General features: G+C 35.9%; 1 protein-coding gene across 1 annotated transcript; it reads left to right on the forward strand.

Moving 5' to 3' along the window:
• The first annotated feature begins 34 nt into the window (after positions 1–34).
• LOC143213242 (putative inorganic phosphate cotransporter) lies at positions 35–24,101 on the forward strand. The gene is made up of 7 exons (XM_076432897.1): positions 35–269; positions 14,258–14,397; positions 15,452–15,752; positions 16,572–16,834; positions 20,094–20,243; positions 21,684–22,058; positions 22,725–24,101. The coding sequence occupies exons 1-7, from the start codon at positions 206–208 to the stop codon at positions 22,857–22,859; spliced, it is 1,428 nt and encodes a 475-aa protein (XP_076289012.1). The 5' UTR covers positions 35–205; the 3' UTR covers positions 22,860–24,101.
• Positions 24,102–24,679: the final 578 nt, after the last annotated feature.

Below are 24,679 nucleotides of genomic sequence, written 5' to 3' on the forward strand. Positions count from 1 at the left end.
TGTCGAGATACATTTTCGCTATTTTACCACGTTTTTTCTTTTCACGAAGTCTGTTGTGGTGAAGGTTGTCAGTAGGAAACTAGCGAGATATACGTGCAAGAAAAAGGAGAGGAAACCGTTTCACGGTGGGGCGCATGTGTGATATAGGTAATATCGAGTACGAGATTAGAATTTGAACAGTCTGTGTTTGAAAGTGTCAGAAATAATGTCTACAAAGAAGGAGCAGTTCGTTAATGATGATTTTCACAGGGAAGCTGCCAAATCACCAGGTATGCCATTGAACATTTTACGTTAAATATTTCCTCGAAAAAGTTACAAAATTTGTTGAAAGTTGTTAAACATTTGAATATGTTTAAAAATTGAACTGTATCAGTTTAAGTCAACTGGAATTTTGAGAATATTAGTAAAACATTAGACTGCCTTTTTTAGTAATAGTTATATAAAATTCTAGCAGGTAAAACACAATCAGTTGATAACATAACGACGGTTTAATGATGTTTCTAGTACGTTTTGAACTATCGAATAGCTTCTAAAAACACTTCAATAACAGCGTGTTAGTAGTTAATAGTTGTGTTTTGTTCTACTAACAATGTACAGAGTTATTTAAATATATGTACTACCTAGTAATCAATACTGCATATGGATATTAGTCCAAATTATATATTCTTGTTACAAAAGCAAAAGATAAAGATAAATGTGTTTCACTCGTTAAGCTGTTTATAAAAGTAAAACTACTTTATTCGAAGTAATACACATTATTTATTACAATTTTAATGTATGCAGTTTTACAGTAGATTTGTGTATAACAACATTTTGTTATAACATATGGGATCATATTATGTGTATTGTCAATTTTTAAACACATACTTTCATACTATATCACTCTGGTGGCGTAATATCCTTTATATTATTATTTTTTATATTTCGCAAATGAGTCTGATTGCAAAATATTGGAGATAGACATAATTGTGTAATGTTAGCGATATCAGTGTAATGGCTGGTCGAATTATTTTTAAACAATTTATGCTTCGTGTTTGCGTAATGGATGACCGAGAAGTTTATTGGCGATAAAACGTCATGGAAATTATTATATCTAGCGAAGAAGCATATAAGATATCAAAAATATTCTATTCAATTAACTTTATAATGACAATCGAAGGGAGTAGGACTAATAAACTATTAATTGTTTTGTTTATTATCTATTAAATGCCAGTTGATTACACACGTAATTAACGTAGGTAATCAATGTTAATTTTTCAATCGGACAATGTGAAAACTAATAATCAAAATCTCTAAAATCCTTGTAAATTACTTATACAATCATATAATATCGTGAATCGTTGAACGGTAGTTACATATATGTGCATTGATCTTATCAACGATGTTATCAAACATATAAAATGATATCGATAGAGCAATTGATAAATCTTTAGAAATATCTCTCGTTTTCGAAGTATTCCTTATTCGAATGTTTAAGACAGTTAGATTTATTAAAATTCTCATAAAAGACAGTAGTACTTAAAGGGCGGCAATATTTGCTATAGTTACAATTATAATACAAATATAAATTATAATTACAATTGTTCCGGGTTAACTGAAACCTCTCCTTGCACTTTTGGAGGAAAGACGACAAGTGTCACTTTATTCAGTTAAACTTTGTTAAATTAGATCGAAAGCTCAATACTATTTGTATTTATTCGTAGTAATTAAAAATCAAATCAAGACTCTTTCGATAAGCTTTATTTCGTGATATCTCCCTTCAGCATTGTTAATGCTTTTGTTCACGTTTTATTTTTATACCAAATCAGTTCCAAAAGAAGTTGAACGTACAGAAAGTTATTTCTGATCATTTATTTATAAAGAAAGACCATTAGTATCGTTTTTCTTAAACTTTCGTATAGTATGGGTGAAGAACTTATTTGTCCAGATTTCGAAATTAATTTTGAGGCCAATATATATTCAGTGTACCACATTTGATTAGGATATGAAAAATGCAAGAATGTAGCAAGAGTGCTCAACATCGCATGTCTTAATTTCGTAATGTTGATGTCATTAAGTAAATTACTGATTTCATGGGATTTTTGAGGTTGCTGGGCTGCCAGTGAACGCGTCAAGATCCTGTTGTAACCGTGGATTTATAATTTCTTAGAGTCATTGCCGTTGAACCTTCTGGCATTGAAAATAATCAGCGCACTTTCGCACACGATATCGTGCACCTCAGCGGCGGCCTGTTTTGGTTTATGAGGTTCGCACTAGTTTCGATCACCTGTTCAGGGTACCTTGACCACCTGAGCCACTGTGCGCTACACGTTTCCCTCTCCAACGTGACATTAATCAACCTGCTTTCCGTTTTCGAAGGCATCCAAACCCAGAAACAAATCTCTGCCAAGTTCAATCTTCATTAGACAATCTTTACTACATAATCTTTACTAGCCAATCTTCAGCAGTCAGTCGTCAAGACCGAGGCAGTACATAGTTCGAATCCTTGACGCTTAGCAACGTAGATAACGCTACAATTATCCTTGCAAATAATTCCTTCCGTTAATTATCAAAACAGGTGATTTGTACAATAAAATTGCACAATGGTATTTCGAATTGTACTGTGGCGATCGCCATTGCATACCACACCGTGATCTGTATCGTTGGAATCTGTTAACACTTCGAAGCATGGTAGAGTTTATTGTATAATTATCCTTGATCGAGATTTAGTAAATAGTGTTCTCAAAAAAAATAGTGTATTGAAACAGTATTTTCTGGTGAGGATAACAATACAATAAGACGAATCCACAGTTTAGTCCTTGCATATTTAGTAAAAAGTTGCTAGTTAATATTCTAGATTTAAGAAGTTATTTTCGTAACATTTAAAAATTTCCAACAGTATTTTCCTTATTCATATAATGTGTTTTCTAATGAATCTATATATTCTGCAATTTGTCTTCGTTGACAAAGTATTGCCAAATTATAATCGTACATAAAATTATAGATAAGATAATATAACGCAAGTTATTAACACAAGCGTCCCAGCTTTTCAATATCTAAATATGCACACCGATACATTTTTTATATCCCCTCGAAAAAATAAAATGGCTCGGAACACGTTTCGCACACACACACATTTCGCGTAATTAACATAGGTAGTAACTTCGTATTCTTCGTATTCATCTGATGAATTCTCTACAAATTGAAAGAAACCTACTTTGTTAAATTTCGAACAGTGAAAAAAAGGTTCCAACACAGTTGACCTTGACCCTTTTCTCAAGGTCGAATGTTCTTGCGTGGTATTTTCACTCGTTACTAGGAACAAATGGAACTACGGATCGTAACTCGATCGTTCTGTTGAAACACGATGGACAAGTTTCGTCATCGATTAAATGTCGTTGGCGCATTATGGTTGATCAAAAAACAGAGGCGACACTACGTGGAAAAATAGGCGAAATATTGTTCACCCGAGATTTTCTTTTCGAGAAAAAAATTGAATTCGATGATTGACAGAGCACGAGCGAATCAAGTATCGGGCGACGCGTCTGTTCAGTACTTGCCAATTCTACTTCCGAAAGCGTTCGAAGCGTTTCGCTCTATTTAAGCATTGTCAAGTGTCCATAATCTGATCGATAAATATTACTTGATAAGTTCTTGAAGATGAAGCATCGATTTCCTTTCCAAAATTGGTGTTGGTCAGTCTAATTGTTACGACCACAGCTATCCATTTCAAGTTAAGGCAATACGGTGTAAGGTAATACTACCGTGTACACCTGCACGCAATAAATACAGTTTATCTGTACACGTGAAGGCTTAACTTAGAACATAAATATGTTAATAAATGAACTTGCATAACAGTTAATACCAATGATGGAACAAAAATTAAAAATATTTTGTGGAACTGTTTGTTGTATGTTTCGTATGACGGAGATATTTCATGCCTGAAGGATGCTATATTACGTTCACTATTATGTGGAGGCAGTTTAATTATAATTATCAATATGTATCTGTTCCCACGTGTGCGGTGGTCTACCATCCGTATACAAGTATCCGTATTAGTTGTTAGACTGAAAAGTTGATCCTACCTTTAGAAGAGTAGTTCGAGTCAATTCAGACTTAATATCTTTTGGGATATTTGGGATATTCCGACTTGTATTTGATGTGTGTTTAAGAACACGCTGAAAGACACGGTTGTGAGTAGCACACGTGTTTATTAACCGCTTGCCTTACAATTTTTCTTTCTTCTTTTTTATTTACGCTTACCCAGACCCCTATACAGCTGAACATGATATACATTATTTTACAGAGTTTTACGGTTTGAGTGTCCGTTTATCAGATTGTTTAGCATATCTGGTTATATACGCAGGTTGCATTCTTTCAAGAAAGTAAAGATACGCAAACACGCCTGGATGTTAGGTCTGGTAAAGAACATATCGGCTCTGAGGGGTGGAAAGAACCCCATCCTGCGTAGATCATCAGTTACTCCCTTGCCTTACAATATCGTGTCTGACTCGTGATGAAGATTCTGAATAGATTTTAACAAAAGTGCATGTCAATGATTTCCTATAACCGAGATAACGTTATATTTTGGTTTTGTTAATGTACAGTGTGTTAAGAAATGTTTGGTCTTGACAAGCATAGGCGTATTCTGCATCTTCGAATCGATGGAGATCTGTAAAAAAAAGTTGCCGCAAAATTGTCCTTAACCTTGAATTTCAAGGTCAAATTTTTTTTTATTGTATTGTATTCTACGCATCATGAGGATAAAAAGTGTCAAAGGAACTATGGGTCAAAACTCAACCGTTCTCATAAAAAATAATAGTAGAGTTATTACTAATGAAGCATGCAGTTACTATTGTTGTTTATCTGTTGTTTATCGGAAATCTAACATAATCAATCATAATCAATATTACCTTCTAAGTCTTGAAAGATGTTCATCTTGTATTTCTTCTATAGCCGAGCTTGACTGCCAGCTTCAATATGGCCACCATTGTTTTGCAAACAGGTCTCTAATCTGTTCTGAATATTGTTTATAACTCGCTGATGTAAATTTGATATACTTCGTAATTGTTGGAAGGCATGCTCTATTCGAATTTTCAATTCTTCCACAGTTCTTATTTCGTGCCCCGATTTATACATATGTATATCTGTTCCTTACCGCTCCCCATAAGAAAAAATCTAATGGATTTAAATCGGGCGATCGCGGAGGCCATATAATTGGTGGAGGTTTTCGACCAATCCATTTAGATCCAAACATTTGATTTAAAAAGTCTCGAACCGGCCGACTAAAGTGTGGTGGTACTCCATCGTGCATAAAATAAGTAAAACGACGCATCTCACGCGGTATAATAAGACGCAGATTAGTCAACAATCGTGAACGTAAAAATCTAAGGTAATTCTCACTTGTTAAACGATTTGGAAGATAATAAGGACCAATAATTCTGTTTCCTAGAATAGCTGCCCACACATTGACTGAAAAACGTCCTTGATTGAAATGTTGTATCATGGCATGAGGGTTTCGATAATTCCATATTCTAACATTTTGCCTGTTTTGGAAACCGTGATTAGAAAAACTGCTCTATGTCTGTGTCAACAACTAGAATTTCCATTTGAAATCTCCAATTTCTATGAATAAAATTCATCTTACAGCCGACAAAACTTCCGCATCAATTTTTGGCGAAACGGTTGAGTTTTGACCCATAGTTCCTTTGACACTTTTTATCCTCATGATGTGTAGAATACAATACAATAAAAAAATTTGACCTTGAAATTTAAGGTCAAGGACAATTTTGCGGCAACTTTTTTTTACAGATCTCCATCGATCCGAAGATATAGAATACGCCTATGCTTGCCAAGACCAAACATTTCTTAACACCCTGTACAGCTATTGGAGAACATATAGGCATACTATAGATACAAGTTTTCTCCTTTTTTAAGAAATTACGATCTACAAAAAAGTTTCAATCCCTGAAACTGTAAAGCAAATCGTAGGGCAAGGGGTTAATATTGCGCCCATTTACAAGCACGTTGTCTGTTCAACTTCAGATTAGAGCTAATCGTATGATCGCAACAAACCAGAGGATTATTTACATCGAGATATCTGTCTCATACTTGTCAGTGAAGCGGTGCTCTAAATACCTGCACTTTCAAATGGCGCAGCTGAAAGCTCATACGAGCTTGACCTCTCTTAATGAATTAATTATTATTTAAACACTACGTAAAAGGGAACGATGAATGGAATACCGTTCTTGCAACAATTTTTTCCCGCAACGCACTATTCTTAGATTACAAAATATATATATATATACAGGGTGTCTAAAAAATGTTGTACCTCTCTGCCGGCCTGGACAAGTTGCAGTTCGCGAGCCGCAGACGACTCTTCTCCCTACTCCTGGGTCCTCCTCACCAATCTTCTATGGAGTATAGGAGGAGGTTGGGGAGATTAGGTATATACAAAGGAGGATTTTAAGTTTAACCACTTGCCCTACGATTTATTTTACGGTTTTAGTGATTAGAACGTTTTTGTAGTTCGTAATTTCTTAAAAATGGAGAAAATTTATATCTATTGTATGCCTATCATATTCTCCAATAGCTGTATTTTAACAAAACCAAAGTAGAATATTATGTATTTCGGTTTAAAGGAAATTAATAACACACATATATGTATTGGACTCTGTTCAGAATCTTTAACACGAGTCAAACACGATATTGTAGGGCAAGGGGTTAAATTAATTTGGAAAATTAAGAGGATCTTTATAATAAATTAAATTTTGTATAGGAGGCCGTATAGGGACAATACGATATAGTTGATAGTGATTAAGATATAGATTAAATCATTATTGAAATATTAGAAAGGGAACGACCAGGATTATAAATTTTGAGGTAGCCTTCTTCGGGTTCGAACTCACCGAGAATGCCTTCCTGAAAACATCTAATGACTCGACTTTCGGATCTTCATGCGAAATAAAGTTTAATATTGCATTGATTGCAGGACACAGTAACCAAATAAAAATTCCTTTCTTCTTTTAATTATCCTACCAAGCTGAAACTAATACACTGATGTCCTTGAATCTTACTAATACGTCCCCTGCTTGAAATTGTACGTACTCATTTTTGTCATAAATGCATAAAATCCTGTCTCGCATATCTTAAGCTGAACAGATAACATTTCTACTAAAACATGAGAATTGCGAGGGGAAAAACCGTTCCGTTCGACGTACATCATCCTTCAAGGATAACGAATGGAACGTATTGGCAGCAAGCGATATGCAACGCCAGCGGAGGATTCATTAACCCTCAGACAACGGACGATTTTTATAGCTATTATAATTGGCAATGCTTAGGACCGATTAAAATATTTCAGCTGATAAAAATGACAAGGCTCTATTTATTTAGATCTCACGCAATTTTTAACACAATATGGATGAAAAAATGTATCGAATCAATTTCCATGTGTGCAACTTCATAATTTCAATAATCATAAAATGAAAAATATGAAACTGGTCATTTGACCGACGGTGATAGGTTTAGTGTTAATCAATAATATCTAAAAATTGACTTTTGATGATATCTCGTGTAGACACATTAGTCTTTCCGATATCCTCAATGAAACAGCTATTCAATTATTTTAATTGCCACAAATTGGGTACTCAAATGACAATTTGGATGTTCCCGGTGTAAATAGACCCAGGCACAGCCGTCGGAGGGTTAAACGATTCTCGTGTGTGAACGGCAGGGGTTGAAAATAGTTAGTTGAAAACAGAATACGGGATGACCGAAATCCAGAAGAATAACAGTTATATGTCTTTGCAGCAAAAGATTCTGTAGACTTTCCCGAATACAGTGATATCCAATATTAATACATTATGATTGTTTAAACATGTTTAAACAATGATTAAAGACGGAGGGACACCACTTTTGCACCAATTTTTGCGGATATTTTCGAATTTATCTCAAAAAATTAGGGTCCAGCGGAAAATCGAACTATACCACGCGACAGAGCAGACTTTTATCTTGAAAAACCCCCGTTTGAAGTTTGCGACATCGACGTTTTTTTCGAACCAGAAAGCAAAATATCTTCGCCCGACATGAGTTGTCACCAGTGGCGCTCACCACCAGAACGGTCGTTCGCCGCTCCGTATCCCGTCCCGAGCGCCACTAAACATGTTTAAACAATCATAATGTATTAATATTGGATATCACTGTATTCGGGAAAGTCTACAGAATCTTTTGCTGTAAAGAACAATTCAATATCTTTTATAATAACATTACAATATTTGTTTAAAGTTGAAAAATATGTCTTTTTTTTAAACTCCATTTTCTCAAAAACTGGACGTATAGGAAAAAAATGAAAAACAGATTTGAAATCAGCGCGGAAAACTCTATAAAAATCGCATAGTGGGAATCGAAATACTTTTTGGCTGTTGAACAGTGTAATCGAACAGTTATTTTCAGAACGGTTTCAACCCCTGGTGAACGGTAATGATCAAATACAAAAGAATGTCGTTTCCTTTCGCTGTGTTTTTGCGGAACTTTCGCAGACGACGCGGTGAGGTTCACTGAATAAACGCTGAGATTAGACGTAATGTTGATCTAATAACTTCTCGATAACTCCGAATACGTTGTGTAGTTGGAAATTACGAGTTAGTGACGCAGGAAATCGACGCAACGTCTCTTAGCTACAGTGGCGAGTATATAAATATAAATAGGGAAATTTATCCGCAATTATATAACACGATATAGTTGCTAAAGAGCATCTACTCTGGACAAGGCAACAATGGGTGGAAGTCATTTTCACTGATGAATCCAAATTCAATTCCTTCGAATCAGATGGAAGATGTTACGTAAGACGGCGAGTAGGTGAAGAATTTGATACAAAATGCTTGAAGTCGACCGTTAAAGGAAGAGGTTCTGTAATGGTTTGGACCGGTATGATTATAAACAATATAAACGGTTCTGGTCCAATTTGCAATATCAATTTGTTGACATCCTGAATGAATATTTAATTCCTTTTACTCAAATATGCCGAAACATTGTATATTTCAAGCAGATAACGATCCCAAACACAGGTTCCAAACGCGAAGCGGTTTTTGGAAGAACACAATGTTAACGTTATGTGTTGGCCATCACAGTCGGCCGATTTAAATTCAATCGAGCATCGTCGGAATGACGTAGATAATGAAATTAAAATGAAAAAACCTACGAATTTAAACAATTTATACGAAATAATCGAAGATGCATGGAATGATATTTCAATCGATCGCTGCATTCGACTTATTGATTCTATGCCTTGTCGTTGTGCTGAAATCATGAAAAAGAAAGTTGGTCCAACAAAGTATTAGTTACTATATTATTTAGTATTATTAAATATGTTATTTATATTGATTAGTGCTGCATCTAATGAATAGAGTAACACATTCAATTATTTACGTTTCTATTACGACAATATTATGTGTTTGGTGATCGAGGCATTAGATGTGCTTGAGATAATGCATGAAGTCGTATTAGGATAAGATAATTAAAATGATTTACATATTTGACAAACACAGATACGGAATCATGTTATTTAATGCTACTTTGGAAGACAATTATAGTTGTTTGCGTTACGGCAAGAAGGAAATCATCACCAAAATTATACAAAAAATTGTTTGAAACATTTCATACTGCGGATATTTATGCAATTTTCAATTTTTGTAGACGAATTTTAAGAAATTTGAATAAAATAGAATCGCGCGTATTTTCCGTGGTAGTAGCCTTTTTAGATCTGTAATAAATGAAAATCGTACTAAATTCTGTCATATTTTATATCGTAACATTTTTTTAAAATTTTCAAAAGCCATAATTGCATAAAGATCCGCAGTCTAGTAATTATTTAAATTGAGGATTATAAATATATAATCCTATATAGGTACTATATAAAAATGTGCTGCACAAAAAAGCTGCTTTCCAGGTGAAAGGATAAGCAGTGATGTAGAATATGTTATGCTAATCTTTGATATTCCCTTTTGTGACCTAATGTTACTTAATATCTTCAAGGATGCTGACAATGTGCACATATTATGTATAATATATTTAGTGTTCTATTTTTTACAATTATAATTACTCCAAGTAAAAAGAAATTAAAGTCTGTGAGAGAACTGTTCATTACAGACAATAAAAACAAAAAATACGTTGTATGAGAACATTTGTAATATTTTTGCCAAACAAAACATTAAATAATTTTGTTTCCACTTGGAGAAACTCATCCTTGATTCCGATAATATAAAATTACCTTTTTATTGACATGAAAGTATTGATTTTCTGTGAAATGATTATATTGTGGTTAGATTTTCTGCTCAAGTCAATATTTATTAGAACTGCTACCGAAATTTTGATGATTATTTCGTTAAAGGAATGCGATTATTTGTATGTTCTAATATTATCTACGCCTAAGTTACGAAAAATACTTAAGGCGGGTTTTCCAAATATATTTTGATAGCTATCAGTTTTGCGGAGTGATTTAAAACGTTTGATTGTCATGTCAGTTTAATTGAAAGACAGATTTGATTTGGAAAAACCAAATTGAAATTGATTGATGTCCGTGATTACTACATAATAACATGATCTTATCTGTGATCGATCGTGTCGATCAAATTACATGATGGTACAAAAAAGTAATTTTCCATCTTTTAGATTTATGCGATTGGATATGCCTACTAACACTACCACGGACCTCATTACAATTTTGCGGTTTACCAGTAAACAAAAAGATAACAGATCCTGTAGATTTAATTTTTGCAATTCATCTGCAATGAATTTATTCCCTTCCTTTTCTTATTAGTAGACTGCGGATCTTTATGCATTTATGATTTGTATAAATTAAAAAAAAATGCTGGAGTATCAAATTTGACAATATAATATGATTTTTATTTATTTTGGATCTACAAATGCTATTGCCAATGAAAAAAAGATTTTATTTGGTCCCACTTTCTTAAAATTTTACGAAAAATGAAAATTCCATAAACATCCGCAGTCTACTTATTAGATTTATAGAGTAGTATACCACAAAAATATGCTATAATACATATTGTAAACAATTAAGAGGAAGAATGCAACAGAAAATAATGCGTACTTGGAACATTGTTCTAATCTGAGGGGATTTATAAAATCTTGTAATCAACTTATGGCTGACGTTATCCTATTGTGCTGATATAAAATTTTAAATCTCGAATAGAGTTAACTTGTTTTCCTTTCTGCTACTGTAGATTGTATTTAACGAGCTATAGTTTTCGAAAATGAATGTTCATGCCTTGATCGAGAGTTAGTAAATACTGTTCTCAGAAAAAAATAGAAATAAATAAAACGAATCCAACGATTAGTCCCTGCATATAATGCAAATTACTTAGCAACAGTTTATACATAATTAAAAAGCAAAACGTTACTAGGTATTCTAGATTTAAGAAGCTTATTTATAGTATTTTCAATTGAACATTTAAACAATTTCAACAGTATTTTTCTTATTCATATGCTGTATTTTCTAGTGAATCTATATATTCTGCAATTTGTTATCGTTGATAACGTATTGTGAAATTATAATGGTTATATAAAATGGTAGATAAAATAATAAATAAAATAATTAATGTTCTTATTTATTATTTATGCCATTTGAAACAACTGGAAAGTGATAAATATTCAGATAAGACGTAATATCGTACTTCGTTCGGCAGCGATTGCAAATTAATGGTTAAAACTTTAAAAATGATACGATATCTCCGAAGTAAAAACAAGTGGTTTGCTTAATTTGGTCTAGAGGATATTTCAGCAAGAGGTTTTGAAAAGACTAAGGCGTGGGTGATTTTATCGACATTCTGCATATGGTAAAACAATTTGAAGGATAAAACTAAATGTAATTTATTTGACATAGAAACGATGGAAACATTCTATTAACTGTGTATACTATTTTTTATCTACGAGTGTGTACAATCATTGATAAAATTTGATAATCAATCATCCAAGTCTGAACTATTTCAACGTTCACTATATCAAACTACGGATAACCAAGAGAATTATCCTAATCGCGAATTCCTGAAGCTGGACATTTTTTCTTAAACGAGTGTTCATTCCGTTCATGGAATACTTCTAACTGACACTGAAGATACTAATCATTGCATAATACATTACAGAAATGTTAGTCACAAGCAGAGCTGGATGAGATAGTATTTGAAATAAATAACAATATTTTTAGCGATTATTGTCTAGAATATGTTACATTGTTTAATTCATACAAGTATCCCAATATAGGTACATAATTGTGTTTGATAATTTTGAAAGAAGCTTAAAGTCTAGCGTAAGTTCTGTTTCAGATATTTATTAAATTATACAGTAATTATATACAGCATTGTAAATAAAATTTAAAATAGTATTTGAAATAAACAACAATATTTTCAGCGATTATTGTCTAGAATATATTACGTTGCTTAATTCATACAAGTATCCCAATATACATAATTGTTTGATAATTTTGAAGATAGCTTAAAGTCTACTAGTTATATACAGCATTGTAAAAAATATGGGAGATAAAAATACATGCCAAACTATTGTGAATTGTATATACTGTGCCAATATGTTTATATTATCGCTGTGTAATTTCTAAAATAAGGGAGTCCAGTCGTTTGCATCATAAACCTGTTCGTTTCGATTATCTTTCTGTAGTAAAAAAAATGCCCGTACGTCATAACGTGATGCACTTACGTGAACAGGTATTGGGTCAAGTATAAGATTTTCATGACGATCAGGAACAATTAAGACAATCCTGATAATTATTCAGGACGTATCCTCGACATATTCACGCATCAGAGAGAAACCCAGAGAGACCATTCTTCATTAATGTAGGAATGTTTGATAGCCATCAAAATGTCTTCCCAGAACTCGCTTCACTTTTCCCTGTTTCTGCATTCTGGATTATTTCACTCTCATGCGATATAACATCGATTCTCAGAGGAGATGATGACCTACATTAACTCGACACCTATCTTGGGGGTCATCGGCGATCGACACACAATGGTCATCGGCGACCGACAACTGCAATGTCATTTACATCAGTTGAAATAAGACAATTTATTAGGTACTTGAAGAAGTTCCTGTTGTCCTTTTGGCAAATAAAAGTCCTTCGTTCCTATAGAAAAATACAGAAGATTTTATTCAGAGTATTCTCTATCTATAACATTCTCTCACTTTTAAGTGATAAATGGTTTCCACAATAGAAGAAATTCGGTTTGTGTGACGTAATCCAATCATCATTTTTTTATATCTTCATGTAAGAACCGAGGAACTGCTGGGAAACGGTAATCTAAGAGAACGCGCACAGTGGACCCATTTTCGTCCGATTTGGCCGATGTTCGACGCATGTGTCTCTTTTTTCAAGCGTGCGAAAAAGAGACACAACGTCTGACGTCGGCCGAAACGGGTCCACTGTGCGCGTTCCCTAATGGAGCACTATCTGGTGAACATTCCTTGACTAGTTTTGCAATGTGTAGTCTAGCACAGATAGTGTAGCCAGATTAAGACTTGTGTCCCCACTCTACCTTCCCCTTGTACGACGCTACTCCCCACGCTCCCGCTGCGTCACGTGCAGGCTTGCCATATTCCGCGCGTGCCAGGCCCCTTACCGCTGCGCCCCTCGCCACGCTACTACGCTGAGCTCGCCCCACTCTTCCCACTACACTGACGCGTACCGCGTGGAGCAAGCTAAGTTAACGGTACGCGTCAGTGTTAGTGGGAAGAGTGGGGCGGGCTCAGCGTAGTAGCGTGGCGAGGTGGGGCCTGGTACCGCGCGGAATATGGCAAGCCTGGTCACGTGACGCGTTTTGTCTCGGCCGTGCATGTGTCCGGTACTGGCAGAGACAGGGTAACTTTTTCCCCTTGATTTGTGTTCCCTCCCCAGCTCCCCTTATCTGACGATTCTGGTCGAGCACAATGTCGTCAGAAAGCTACCGAAGCGGATGCTTTTTCCTCTCCTTTTCCCCTTTCACTATCCCATTCCACTACCATGAACACACTCCAACGCCCCCCACTTCTTAGTGGACCACGGTGCCCGTGCCGTAGACTGGTCTAGTTATCAGAGAGGGGGTAAACTGTATTCTCCTCGATTTCCTCGATCTGGCGACACTGGTCTAGCATTGTCGTGCTAGAAATTCACTTTGCCATGTCTTTTAGCATATTTTACGCGTTTTTCTTTCAATGCTCGACCTCAAAATATTGAACATATCATCTGTTTAACAAAGAAATGTATGTATTTCAGGTCGATTTGGAACACGACACCTACAGCTTCTTCTCTGGTTCTTGGGGAACGTGATTGGATATTGCCTCCGAGTATGCATGTCGGAAGCCATTGTGGCGATGGTACCATCGTCGACGAGTAATCATACGTCCGAATCCGAAGTATGTTGTATCATTTAACGAACTATAACTATACTAATTTACCATTCGATACAAATACGAAAATCTATAACTGACAAAATGTGTATCTTCAAATAACATACATAGAAATGATTACAATAATAGGTACAAAAATAAATTCTGCTAGGGGTAGTAGTGTTATAGATAAATCGCGAATATTATGAATTTATAACAAAATCGAGTAGTTACAGTTTTAAGCAAAAATATTGAAGAGTAGGGATATGCTCGGATTTACTTACTCATGACGGCCGAGTTTCGAAGGCTGCGCCCCCTCGACCCGGCCGCGCGTCTCGATCCCCGTGGCGGTCCTATTTCGGAGCTCCTCACACGTGTTCCATACTCGCTATTCGTGGCGCCTAGGAGAACTAGGGCCGTCATGGGAAGTGAGACGCGCGGGCAGGTCGAGAGGGCGTAGCCTTCGAAACTCGGCCGTAGCGAGTATCCGAGCGCTGTATTTAAATGATTGCATAAGTTCGTGTCCGATTTGAATATAAAATTCAATGGTTAAATTTGAAAGAATACAGCTGTATTAATTAATTATACAGCCACCATCCTTTTCTAATTGTAGAAGAAGACTATACAATTTCTTTTACAGTCCACCGTGCAGTACAGTTTTGCGACATCTATGAAAATCGGGCACGAACTTATGCAATCATCTGATATTATATCTTCAATCTATTAAAATAATCAAAGAAAAAAAGCAATTTCAAAGTGGCTCCTGTTACTTGTAGCAGATGCGGACAATTTGTATTTCGCATAAAAATCCGCAGTCTAGTTACAAGTAGACTGCGGATCTTTATGCAAAATAAAAATGGTCTGTATCGGTTACAAGAAATGAAAAGCAGATTGAATGTTATTTCTTCCCTTAATGATTTTAATAGAGGAAATATCATATATATAATTATATATATATATATATATATATATATGTATATACATATATATATAATTTTGAATTTCGCTATAAATGGATAAAGATGCGCAGTCTAGTATGTGTAAAGCTCTTTATTGTCCTGATGACCTAATCTAATTATAGACTTTTAATTGGAGCTCAACCGATAAGTCTACCATCCTGAGTGCCTTCTTTTGGGGATACACAGTTATGCAAATACCAAGTGGCTACATTGCAAGAGTTTGGAGTGCGCAAAGGCTACTTGCTGTGGGCATGCTACTTTGTGGTGTTTTGAATATTTTAACACCGACTGCTGCACATTACGGGGGTATGATCGCTGTCTGCATTTGTAGGGCATTGATGGGTCTCTGTCAGAGTTGCCTCTTGCCTTGCACACACACCTTGCTTTCGAAATGGGCACCTCCGAATGAGAGAGCACGATTCGGTGAGTTACCTTTGTTTGTTAGTCTTCCTAACCGGAGTACATCTTACATGAATTCTACCATTTTACTACGTTTTTATTATTTCAATAATTACATGTAGTCTAGTCAACGAAAAGTTGTAGAGGGAAATGGAAGGAACACAATTTTTAACTTTGGGTCTTTGTTTGGACTAGATAGGAGGTAAACATACTAAAAGGTCCCACTCCTCGGAGGTGAGCGGGGTGCAGGCGGGCACGTAGAACGTCCCCTTCTTCGGTTTTCCGCTTATATCTCGGAAACTATGCGTCGTAGCGATAAGACCATTCTACACAAAATTAAAGCTGACAAAATGCGTCACAAGATTAATTTGATTCAGTTTTTCGCTATCTCGCATAATTTCCGAGATATCCGCGCTCAAAGTTCACTAATTGTGCTGAAGAGTTAGCTAGTCAAATAAGGCAAAAATTTCTTATTCACAATTAGTGAACTTTGAGCGCGGATATCTCGGAAATTATGCGAGATAGCGAAAAACTGAATCAAATCAATCTTATGACGAATTTTGTCAGCTTTAATTTTGTATAGAATGGTCTTATTGCTAGGACACATAGTTTCCGAGATATAAGCGGAAAACCAAAAAAGGGGACCTTCTACGTGCCCCCTAGCACCCCGCTCACCTCCTAGGAGTAGGGACTTTTAGTATGTTTACCTCCTAACTAGTCCAAACAAAGTCCCAAAGTCAAAAATTGTGTTCCTTCCATTTACCTGTACACCAGTATTCATTGATTGGACTAATGAGAATATGTGGCTCTGAATAATTTCGAACTTGATTACATTTGTTTTAGGTGCGTTCGCCTATGCTGGAGGACAATTCGGTACCGTGATCTCGTTCCCAATTTCCGGGGTGTTAGCGGCCTCCTCTTTGCATTGGCAGTCTATATTTTATGTTTTCGGAGCTCTAGCTGTAGTTTGGAGTATCATATTCTTCATTTTTGGTTTTGACAGTCCGTCCAAACATCCACGGATGTCGGAAATGGAAAAGGAATATGTAGAAAACAGTTTAAAGACATCTGAACAGGAAGAGCCAGAAGGGTCGTCCGCCGAAACGGTAAGAATACTCATTGTTTGGTATCGAAGTACCGTCTTATTAAGTAGCAAGAATGTCACATTTTGGTAAAGAAAAGGCCTTTGTTTGTGTCCAAGTATGTTTGAAATGAAATCTCATTTTGATTTTTCCATGTATGAAGATAGAATCTCCATGTGCGCGTCTAAGATCTACCCAAGTCTCCTTCAAAAAATATTTTTCCTTGTTCAAGGAATATTTTCTTTTAATAACATCGCGATGAGTTGTTAATTACAGTAACGTTACGTGTGTCTGGTAACAGGCATCAGATCAGCGGTCGCGGTTATTTAATCATGCTGCATACCTGCTGCATTATATAAAAACGAAGTTTCCATATGAATTGAACGAACGGTATAGTTCATCCAGAAATGGTATTTACGTCTCTAGAGGAAACGGTGATCCATTTTTCATCGCTGACGTTATCCCACAAATTCCAACTTCTTTATACGTTAGAATTACTAATAGACGATCCTTAGATCTTCTAGATACCATTTTTCTTCATTGCTCTTGGTTTTCGAAAAGATTTCGTACCAAACAAAATTGTTGAATTTTGTTAGTTTGTCAATATTTTATGTGTTAACCTTAAAAACTTTGTGAACGTCTCCGAATTGGTTTAAAATAGTTTTTATGACTTCTTTAAGAAAAATTCTTATAAGAATATAACTTCTATTCGGAGCAAAGAACTTTCCATAGTTATGAAAAATTGCAACGGATTGCAATGGATCTCGATTTTAATGAAACTTTTAGAAGATGGTAGGTTCAGTACACGTTGAAAAATATATGTTCTATTAATGAAATTCCTGTTCGAGGTTGGCCAAGCATTGTACAATGCACAATTTAGTATTAATCTCTATACCACGAGAGAACGGACTTGTGTAACGACCAGTTTTCGTTCTTCGCTGCGCATCTTGGCCCTAATTGGTTCAATAAAATGGGGAGTGGGTAGTGGAGTGAGAGATGATAGGTTCGCTGCGCCCCCACCATCTAGATCAGCTCAGAAGGCTGCGCAGAGCGAGTTGGTTCTCTCGTGGGATAGAGAATAGATACAAGCCCAACAAGAATTTTCCACATGAATAGACTTACTTCTCGTATTTCTGGATTCCACATATATGATGCAAACATGAGCCTGCTACATATACAACAAATATTCGAGCTTCATAATAAGTATTATTAAAAAATCAATGGTATAGAAAACGGTAATATGTATATGTATTTATAATGATGTATTTTTTCTAGTGTTCATACATTTATAATATGCTTACAATGAGTTAACTCAAGATATTAAACAATCATTGTATGTAATGTTTCATGATTTGACTTGAACGGGAATTCATGTAAAACTAAACATTCTGAAGTGTGTAAAATGTAAAAAGTGAACACACACATGTGAAACTAAAAAAGATGTTCATTCTGTCTAATGTTCTTTCTAAGTAGTATCTACAACAAACTTATTATATGTATATTGAATTTGTCGCAACAGTATTTTTTCAAAATTACAGTAATTATTAGTTGTGACAGATACGTATACACAGGAATTCGACAATCACTTTTGATCCACATAATGGCTCAATAAGAATGTTTCAAATAGCCTTGGTTGGTGAACCAAGAAGGTGTTCTTGCTCTAATAATATTTGTTCCTTGACCGTCCAGAAATCCGTGTTTGCCGCGTAGAAACTTATTATAACATAAGAGAAGGATTTAAAAGTATTACGGTCCATTATACACAGAATTGATAAAACTCGTTTGAAGCGATTGTACTATCGCTGGCTGGCAATCGAACCACTGATGTGTAACTGTCACTACAGTTTATCTCATGAGCTTGTAATTTATTTTCTAATATAATCTCTTCTGAGGATCGCATATTTTCTAGTCAAGGCTACAGATAAGATTCATTTTTTCAAAGTGCTGCATTGCAATCAGACATAGCACTGACAAATAAAAATTTCAAGAATTGAATGGAACCAGGAAATGAAGTTCAATCAGGATTAAATGACATTTTCCGTGATATACACTACTGTGCAAAAGAAAGAAGCACTTAGTATAATTATAATTATAAGATATAATGACAAACAATATCTTTTTGTGGAAATTGTATTGTACAATGATTGATTTATTGCATTTAAAGTATTAGATAGTCCACAATAACACATATTCTCAGAACTATTCAATTAAATAGCGGAATCCCTTTTCAAAAATTACTGCGTTCTTATTTGATTTTTTACGCTTTTCGTAAAAATGACAAGACGTCCATGCAAAATACAAATTTTTGGTAACAATTACAAAAAATAAAAGTCCAAATCTGTAGACTCCTTTTTCCAGGATTGCAAGGGTGCGGGACTCGCCTTCTCATTTCTCGATAATACAAACACGGGGGTTTTCAGTAGTTAAAAACACTAGATAAAAGATCGATCTAGGGCGCTATCTCTTTCAAAAGTCCTATTTTTCCGTTTATGAGACGTAATTTGCATTATTTGGAAGCATACAACTGCGCATGTAGCTATGGAAATAGCCAAATAATGCAAATTACGCCACGTAAACGAAAAAATAGGACTTTTGAGGCAGATAGCGCTCCAGATCGATCTTTTATCTAGCGTTTTTGACTATTGAAAACCCCCGTGTTTCTATTATCGAGAAATGAGAAGGCGAGTCCCGCACCCTTGCAATCCTGGAAACGAGTTTACTCCCTACTTTCCCCTTCTACGACGCTACTCCCCACGCTTCCGCTGCGTCACGTGACGCGTTTTCTCCCTCATATGTTCCTCAGGGTGAAAACTCACTTGTTCGCTATTTTTACACATCGTAAAATGATTAACTCGTTGCTCTACAATATCGTGTCAGACTCGTGATGAAGATTCTGAACAGAGTCTAATCAATACTAAACAATTGTTAATGTATAGTTATTGGAGAACATGTAGGCATACAATAGATATAAATTTTCTCCTTGTTTAGGAAATTACGAACTACAAAAAAAGTTCTAGTCACTGAAACTATAAAATAAATCGTAGGGCAAGGGGTTAATTCTGTTCGTGTTGTGAGACATACTTCTTTAAAATGGCACATTATAAACGAAACAGATTTTGTTGTTTCAAGGCACAAGAAAAACATTGACAATGTACACTAAATGTCCTCAGTTGGATTAGAATGCAAACGATACTTGTAATAAGTGCAAATGTCCGGAGAAATTAATGTTTCTGTTAATTACTGCTTGAATTGGTATTACACATTTGAATTATTTTGTTACCAGTCAATGTCGATACCATGGAAAGCAATTTTCACGTCAGTGCCAATGTGGGCTCTTATAATTGTCCATTGTGGTCAAAACTGGGGATACTGGACCCTTATCACTGAAATGCCAACTTATATGAACGGAGTTTTGGGATTCGATATGCAACAGGTAATTACAAATTTATATATTATAATCGATACATGATGATACGTGACGTTTCGAACCTGAAAACTATTTAGTGTGTTTACATTAATGTTTCTATTTCGAAGAAGTGAAAGAAGTGATAAAGCTTTGTGACACGAGAAGACTCGCCATTTAATGCCAATATTTTAGTTCAAGGTCACCCCAAGGTCATAGTGTAGTGTTGTAGGTCATTGAACTCGTCTAGAAATTGCCTTCAAAACTATGCAATCCTGGACTTTTCATTGAAATAAAACTTTTTGTAACATTCCTAATGGTGCAATTTATAGGCCATTGAGAACTCATCAACATTTCTTCGAAACATGCTTTTGTCTGAAAAATCCTGGAAAATTATTTTCTTTTCTCTTCTGTGAAATCATTGAACACCAAGAAGAATCGTTGTGGGTGTTAACAATACTATAAATAAGGATGTTATCAATCATACAGCAAAGTCGCGATATTTGTCAGCGACCGCGTACGCGATAGTTGTCAGGTGCCTACCCACTCCACTGCCGGCAAACGCCGCAGGGCGGCAATGATTGATCTCGGCTCGGGTATATCATCGCTGTGAACCACACTAATCCAATGACAAAAAATGAGAAAACTTCTTTATTTTTCATTACTTTTTTTATGGGTCTTCACCAACTTATTTCTAGCATTTTTCTGATTAAAATAACACCAAACACGACATAATTTCATCTGTATTTAGTGGTTTAATCGACGATGAAAGTTTCGAGCGCAAGGAAGGACAGCGTGTGGGAAAGAAAGAGACCCGGATAGTCGCCGCCACCGGCACAGTTCAGAACTTTCATCGTCGATTAGACCACTAAATACAGTTCAAATTATATCGTGTTTGGTGTCATATTAATCAGGAAAACGCCAAAAATAAGTTGGTGAAAGTCCCATAAAAAAATAATAAAAAATAAAGAAGTTTTGTACATTCGATTACGTCGATTAGTAGTGGTCCACACCGATACGCTTCGGCCGCGCGATCCATATTTACATGCTGTTCCTATGTTCTGCTTTTCGTTTGTACTCTCGGCCGGTCGGCGCGATAGACGCAGTCATAAAACAATAATGTCGGTATGCGATAGTTATCCTTACAGAACACAAGCTATTTGACAAGCATCGCGACTTTACTGTATTTTGGGAATGGTACCAGATTAATACTAAACCTACGACGAGGGGTCAAATGTCCCATTTTAGATTTGTTATTTGACAATTATTGAAATTGTAAAGATGTTCTCATGGGAATTGATTGAACACATTTTTTTACTCCAGTACATATTATAGTATAAAAATCGCACAAAATATATAAATAAATTTAATCTTGTTATTTTTATAATACCTACACACATCAGTCACGTTTGATGGTCGGTAGGTTTAGTGTTAAATGACTGTTGTTTCTAACACGTTTCTATATTACAGAATGGACTGATGTCAGCCTTGCCGTATCTGACGATGTGGATTCTAAGTTTCCCAATGAGTTGGTTTTCCGATTATGCCCTGCAGAAAGGTATTCGAAGAGGTGTAGTTAGAAAAGTTTGCAACACTATTGCACACTGGGGACCAGCCATAGCTTTGATTTGCCTTGCCGCGGTGCCAATCGAGAGTCCCGCTGTGGTCGTAACCATGCTCGCAATAGCGGTGGGATTAAATGCTGGAGCGCTTTGTGGATTTCAGATAAATCACGTCGATCTGAGCCCTAATTTCGCTGGGACAATGATGTCAATTACAAACTGCATTGCGTCAGTAATTGCAATAATTGCTCCTCTAATTTGTGGAGTTATCGTACAACACGAGGTACTTTCAATCATAATATTAGTTACGGGTCCGTTCGTCGGAAGATGAGCAGACAAAGTGTTCACACTATCGACTTCCCTACCATTGCACGCATTGTCGCTATTGAACGAAGACGATGACGAAGTATTCTTTGCCTATCCATCATCTGACGGACGAACAGTACTTGAACAAGCTTCTGCTGTTTATTGATAAGTGGCAGGACTTTCATTTTATTTACTTTAAATTATCTTATTTTTTATATCTTGTATCTACTTTATGATCTAAAATGAAAGCAATCGGTGATAATTCTGTATTTTATTATCTAAAGTACGCAACCACTAGACAGCGGACCTTTATGTAAAATTAAAATTGTCTACACGAATCACAACAAATCGCAGTGAAATCGAAATTAATTTTTTTTCTTAATATGTTTAATCGGTTAGACATAATATAACAGTATATTTAAATTCCTTAAATGTTTTTACCATTTTAAATTACACCTAATTTTTCTCATGAACGCATAAAATCTGCTGTCTGGTAATCACAATAGATCATATTCTCTATTTTTCTATTCAAACGAGAGACTCTAGTTTACGAACGGCAGGAATTTGTTCGAGTATCTAATAATTTTGTTATAAAAATGCTTATATTAACACCATGCTTTATGTGCATACGTTTCTTTTTCAGAACAACAAGGGGGAGTGGTCAATAGTATTCTATCTTTCCGCTCTCGTTTACATTCTAGGAAATTCTGTTTTTATTATGTTCGGTCAGGCCGAAGTTCAACCATGGAATGATGTCGCAATTCCGAAGACTGCGTAGAAAATACTGGCGCGTTATGTACTCAGTACATTAGAACCTTGATCGTTGCATGGAACAGTACCGGAAACACGTGCAAAAGTCGAGGTTATGCAACGGAAGAAGTAACAACAATCGTAGCACAGTAAAGTCGCGATGCTTGTCAAACAGCCTGTGTTCTGCACGGACAACTATCGCATACCGACATTATTTTTTATGACTGCGTCTACCGCGCCGACCGGCCTAGAGTATAAACGAAAAGCCGAACGTAGAGAAGGAAGCATGTAAATACGGATTGTTGCGGCCGTAGCGTATCAGTGTGAACCACTACTAATCGACGTAATCGAATTTACAAAACTTCTTTATTTTTAATTATTTTTTTATGGGACTTTCGCCAACTTATTTCTGGCGTTTTCTTGATTAATATGACACCAAACACGATATAATTTGAACTGTATTTAGTGGTCTAATCGACGATGAAAGTTCTGAACTGTGCCGGCGGCGGTGACTATCCGGGTCTCTTTCTTTCCCATACGCTGTCCTTCCTTGCGCTCGAAACTTTCATCGTCTATTAAACCACTAAATACAGTTGAAATTATATCGTGTTTGGTGTTATTTTAATCAGAAAAATGCCACATATAAGTTGGTGAAGGCTTATAAAAAAGTAATGAAAAATAAAGAAGTTTTCTCATTTTTTGTCATTGGATTAGTGTGGTTCACAGCGATATACCCAAGCCGAGATCAATCATTGCCGCCCTGCGGCGCGGCGTTGGCCGGCAGTGGAGTGGGTAGACACCTGACAACTATCGCGACTTTACTGGAATTCGTAGTGTCGACCTTCGTTCGTTTCTACGTAGACCAGAATTCCCACCACGAGATCTAGAACCTTGAACACCTTGCGGTGGGTGTCAATGAACGAAGTTGCAACTAGCGAGGCTTTACTGTATACTGTATATAGTTTGTAAAAATCGTTCGAATTTAGTGTCTTGCAATGTTACGGTATTGTTGAACGGTATTTATACTTTGTCCTAGTATAACCAGTTCCTATAAACACATTCCCAAACCGTTCTGACGAGCGATTTTGTGTACAGCTGGTAGACAAAATGCAAAGAACTCGTAACATTGTTTTGCGTACACAATGAGTAGACTGCGGATCTTTATGCAAAATAAAAAAACGGTTGCATCGACTGCAAGACGCAGAAGCTAAATAAAAATGTCTTTCTTCTTTTAATTATGTTGTTTAATAAATTCTTGAATTTAATAAAACGTTGATGTTCTTAAATGCTTTCTCTAAATTGTACGTACTCATATTTGTTGTGAATGCATAAAGTTCGTAGTCTGATAATGAGAGATCGCCAAATCTGGACCGTTTTGCTACGAAATGCGAATGCTGCCAAAGTGGAGCTTTAAATCTCCTCGAGCTTTAACGCGATGTCCATTTAAGTTTTACCGCAGGAATACTCTGAGAACTTGTTCCACGAGTTCATTACGTTTTGTACATCTGTTACGGCCATGAGTTAGTTCATTAAGGACGAATGTGGTATGGATTATGAAGTATTGATCGTCCATCAGAAGACGCCAGTGAGAAACTTGTAGGGACCACGTGACATCTCTACTCCACGCTACACGTCTTCCACAATTGGCCGAATTGTTTTTGGTGACGCCAATTCCTGCCAGAACCCGAGCGTAAGAGTGAGAGTATCGAAATCACTGCCATTTCCTGATGGACGATAAGTATGACCACTTGAAGTATGCATGGCAACAGAATAATGTACCGCAAAATTCGGAAACCGTTTTTAGTCGAACAATTTGACGACGAAGTTTAGCATTTAGGCGTTAATCCT

This window comes from Lasioglossum baleicum, chromosome 11 (genome assembly GCF_051020765.1).
Source record: "Lasioglossum baleicum chromosome 11, iyLasBale1, whole genome shotgun sequence".
Lineage (NCBI taxonomy): Eukaryota > Metazoa > Arthropoda > Insecta > Hymenoptera > Halictidae > Lasioglossum > Lasioglossum baleicum.

Coding starts and splice junctions, on each gene's coding strand:
- LOC143213242 (XM_076432897.1), top strand. CDS start 206: ATGTCTACAAAGAAGGAGCAGTTCGTTAATGATGATTTTCACAGGGAA. Junction 15,753..16,571: donor GAATGAGAGAGCACGATTCG/GTGAGTTACCTT, acceptor CATTTGTTTTAG/GTGCGTTCGCCTATGCTGGA. Junction 20,244..21,683: donor TGGGATTCGATATGCAACAG/GTAATTACAAAT, acceptor TCTATATTACAG/AATGGACTGATGTCAGCCTT.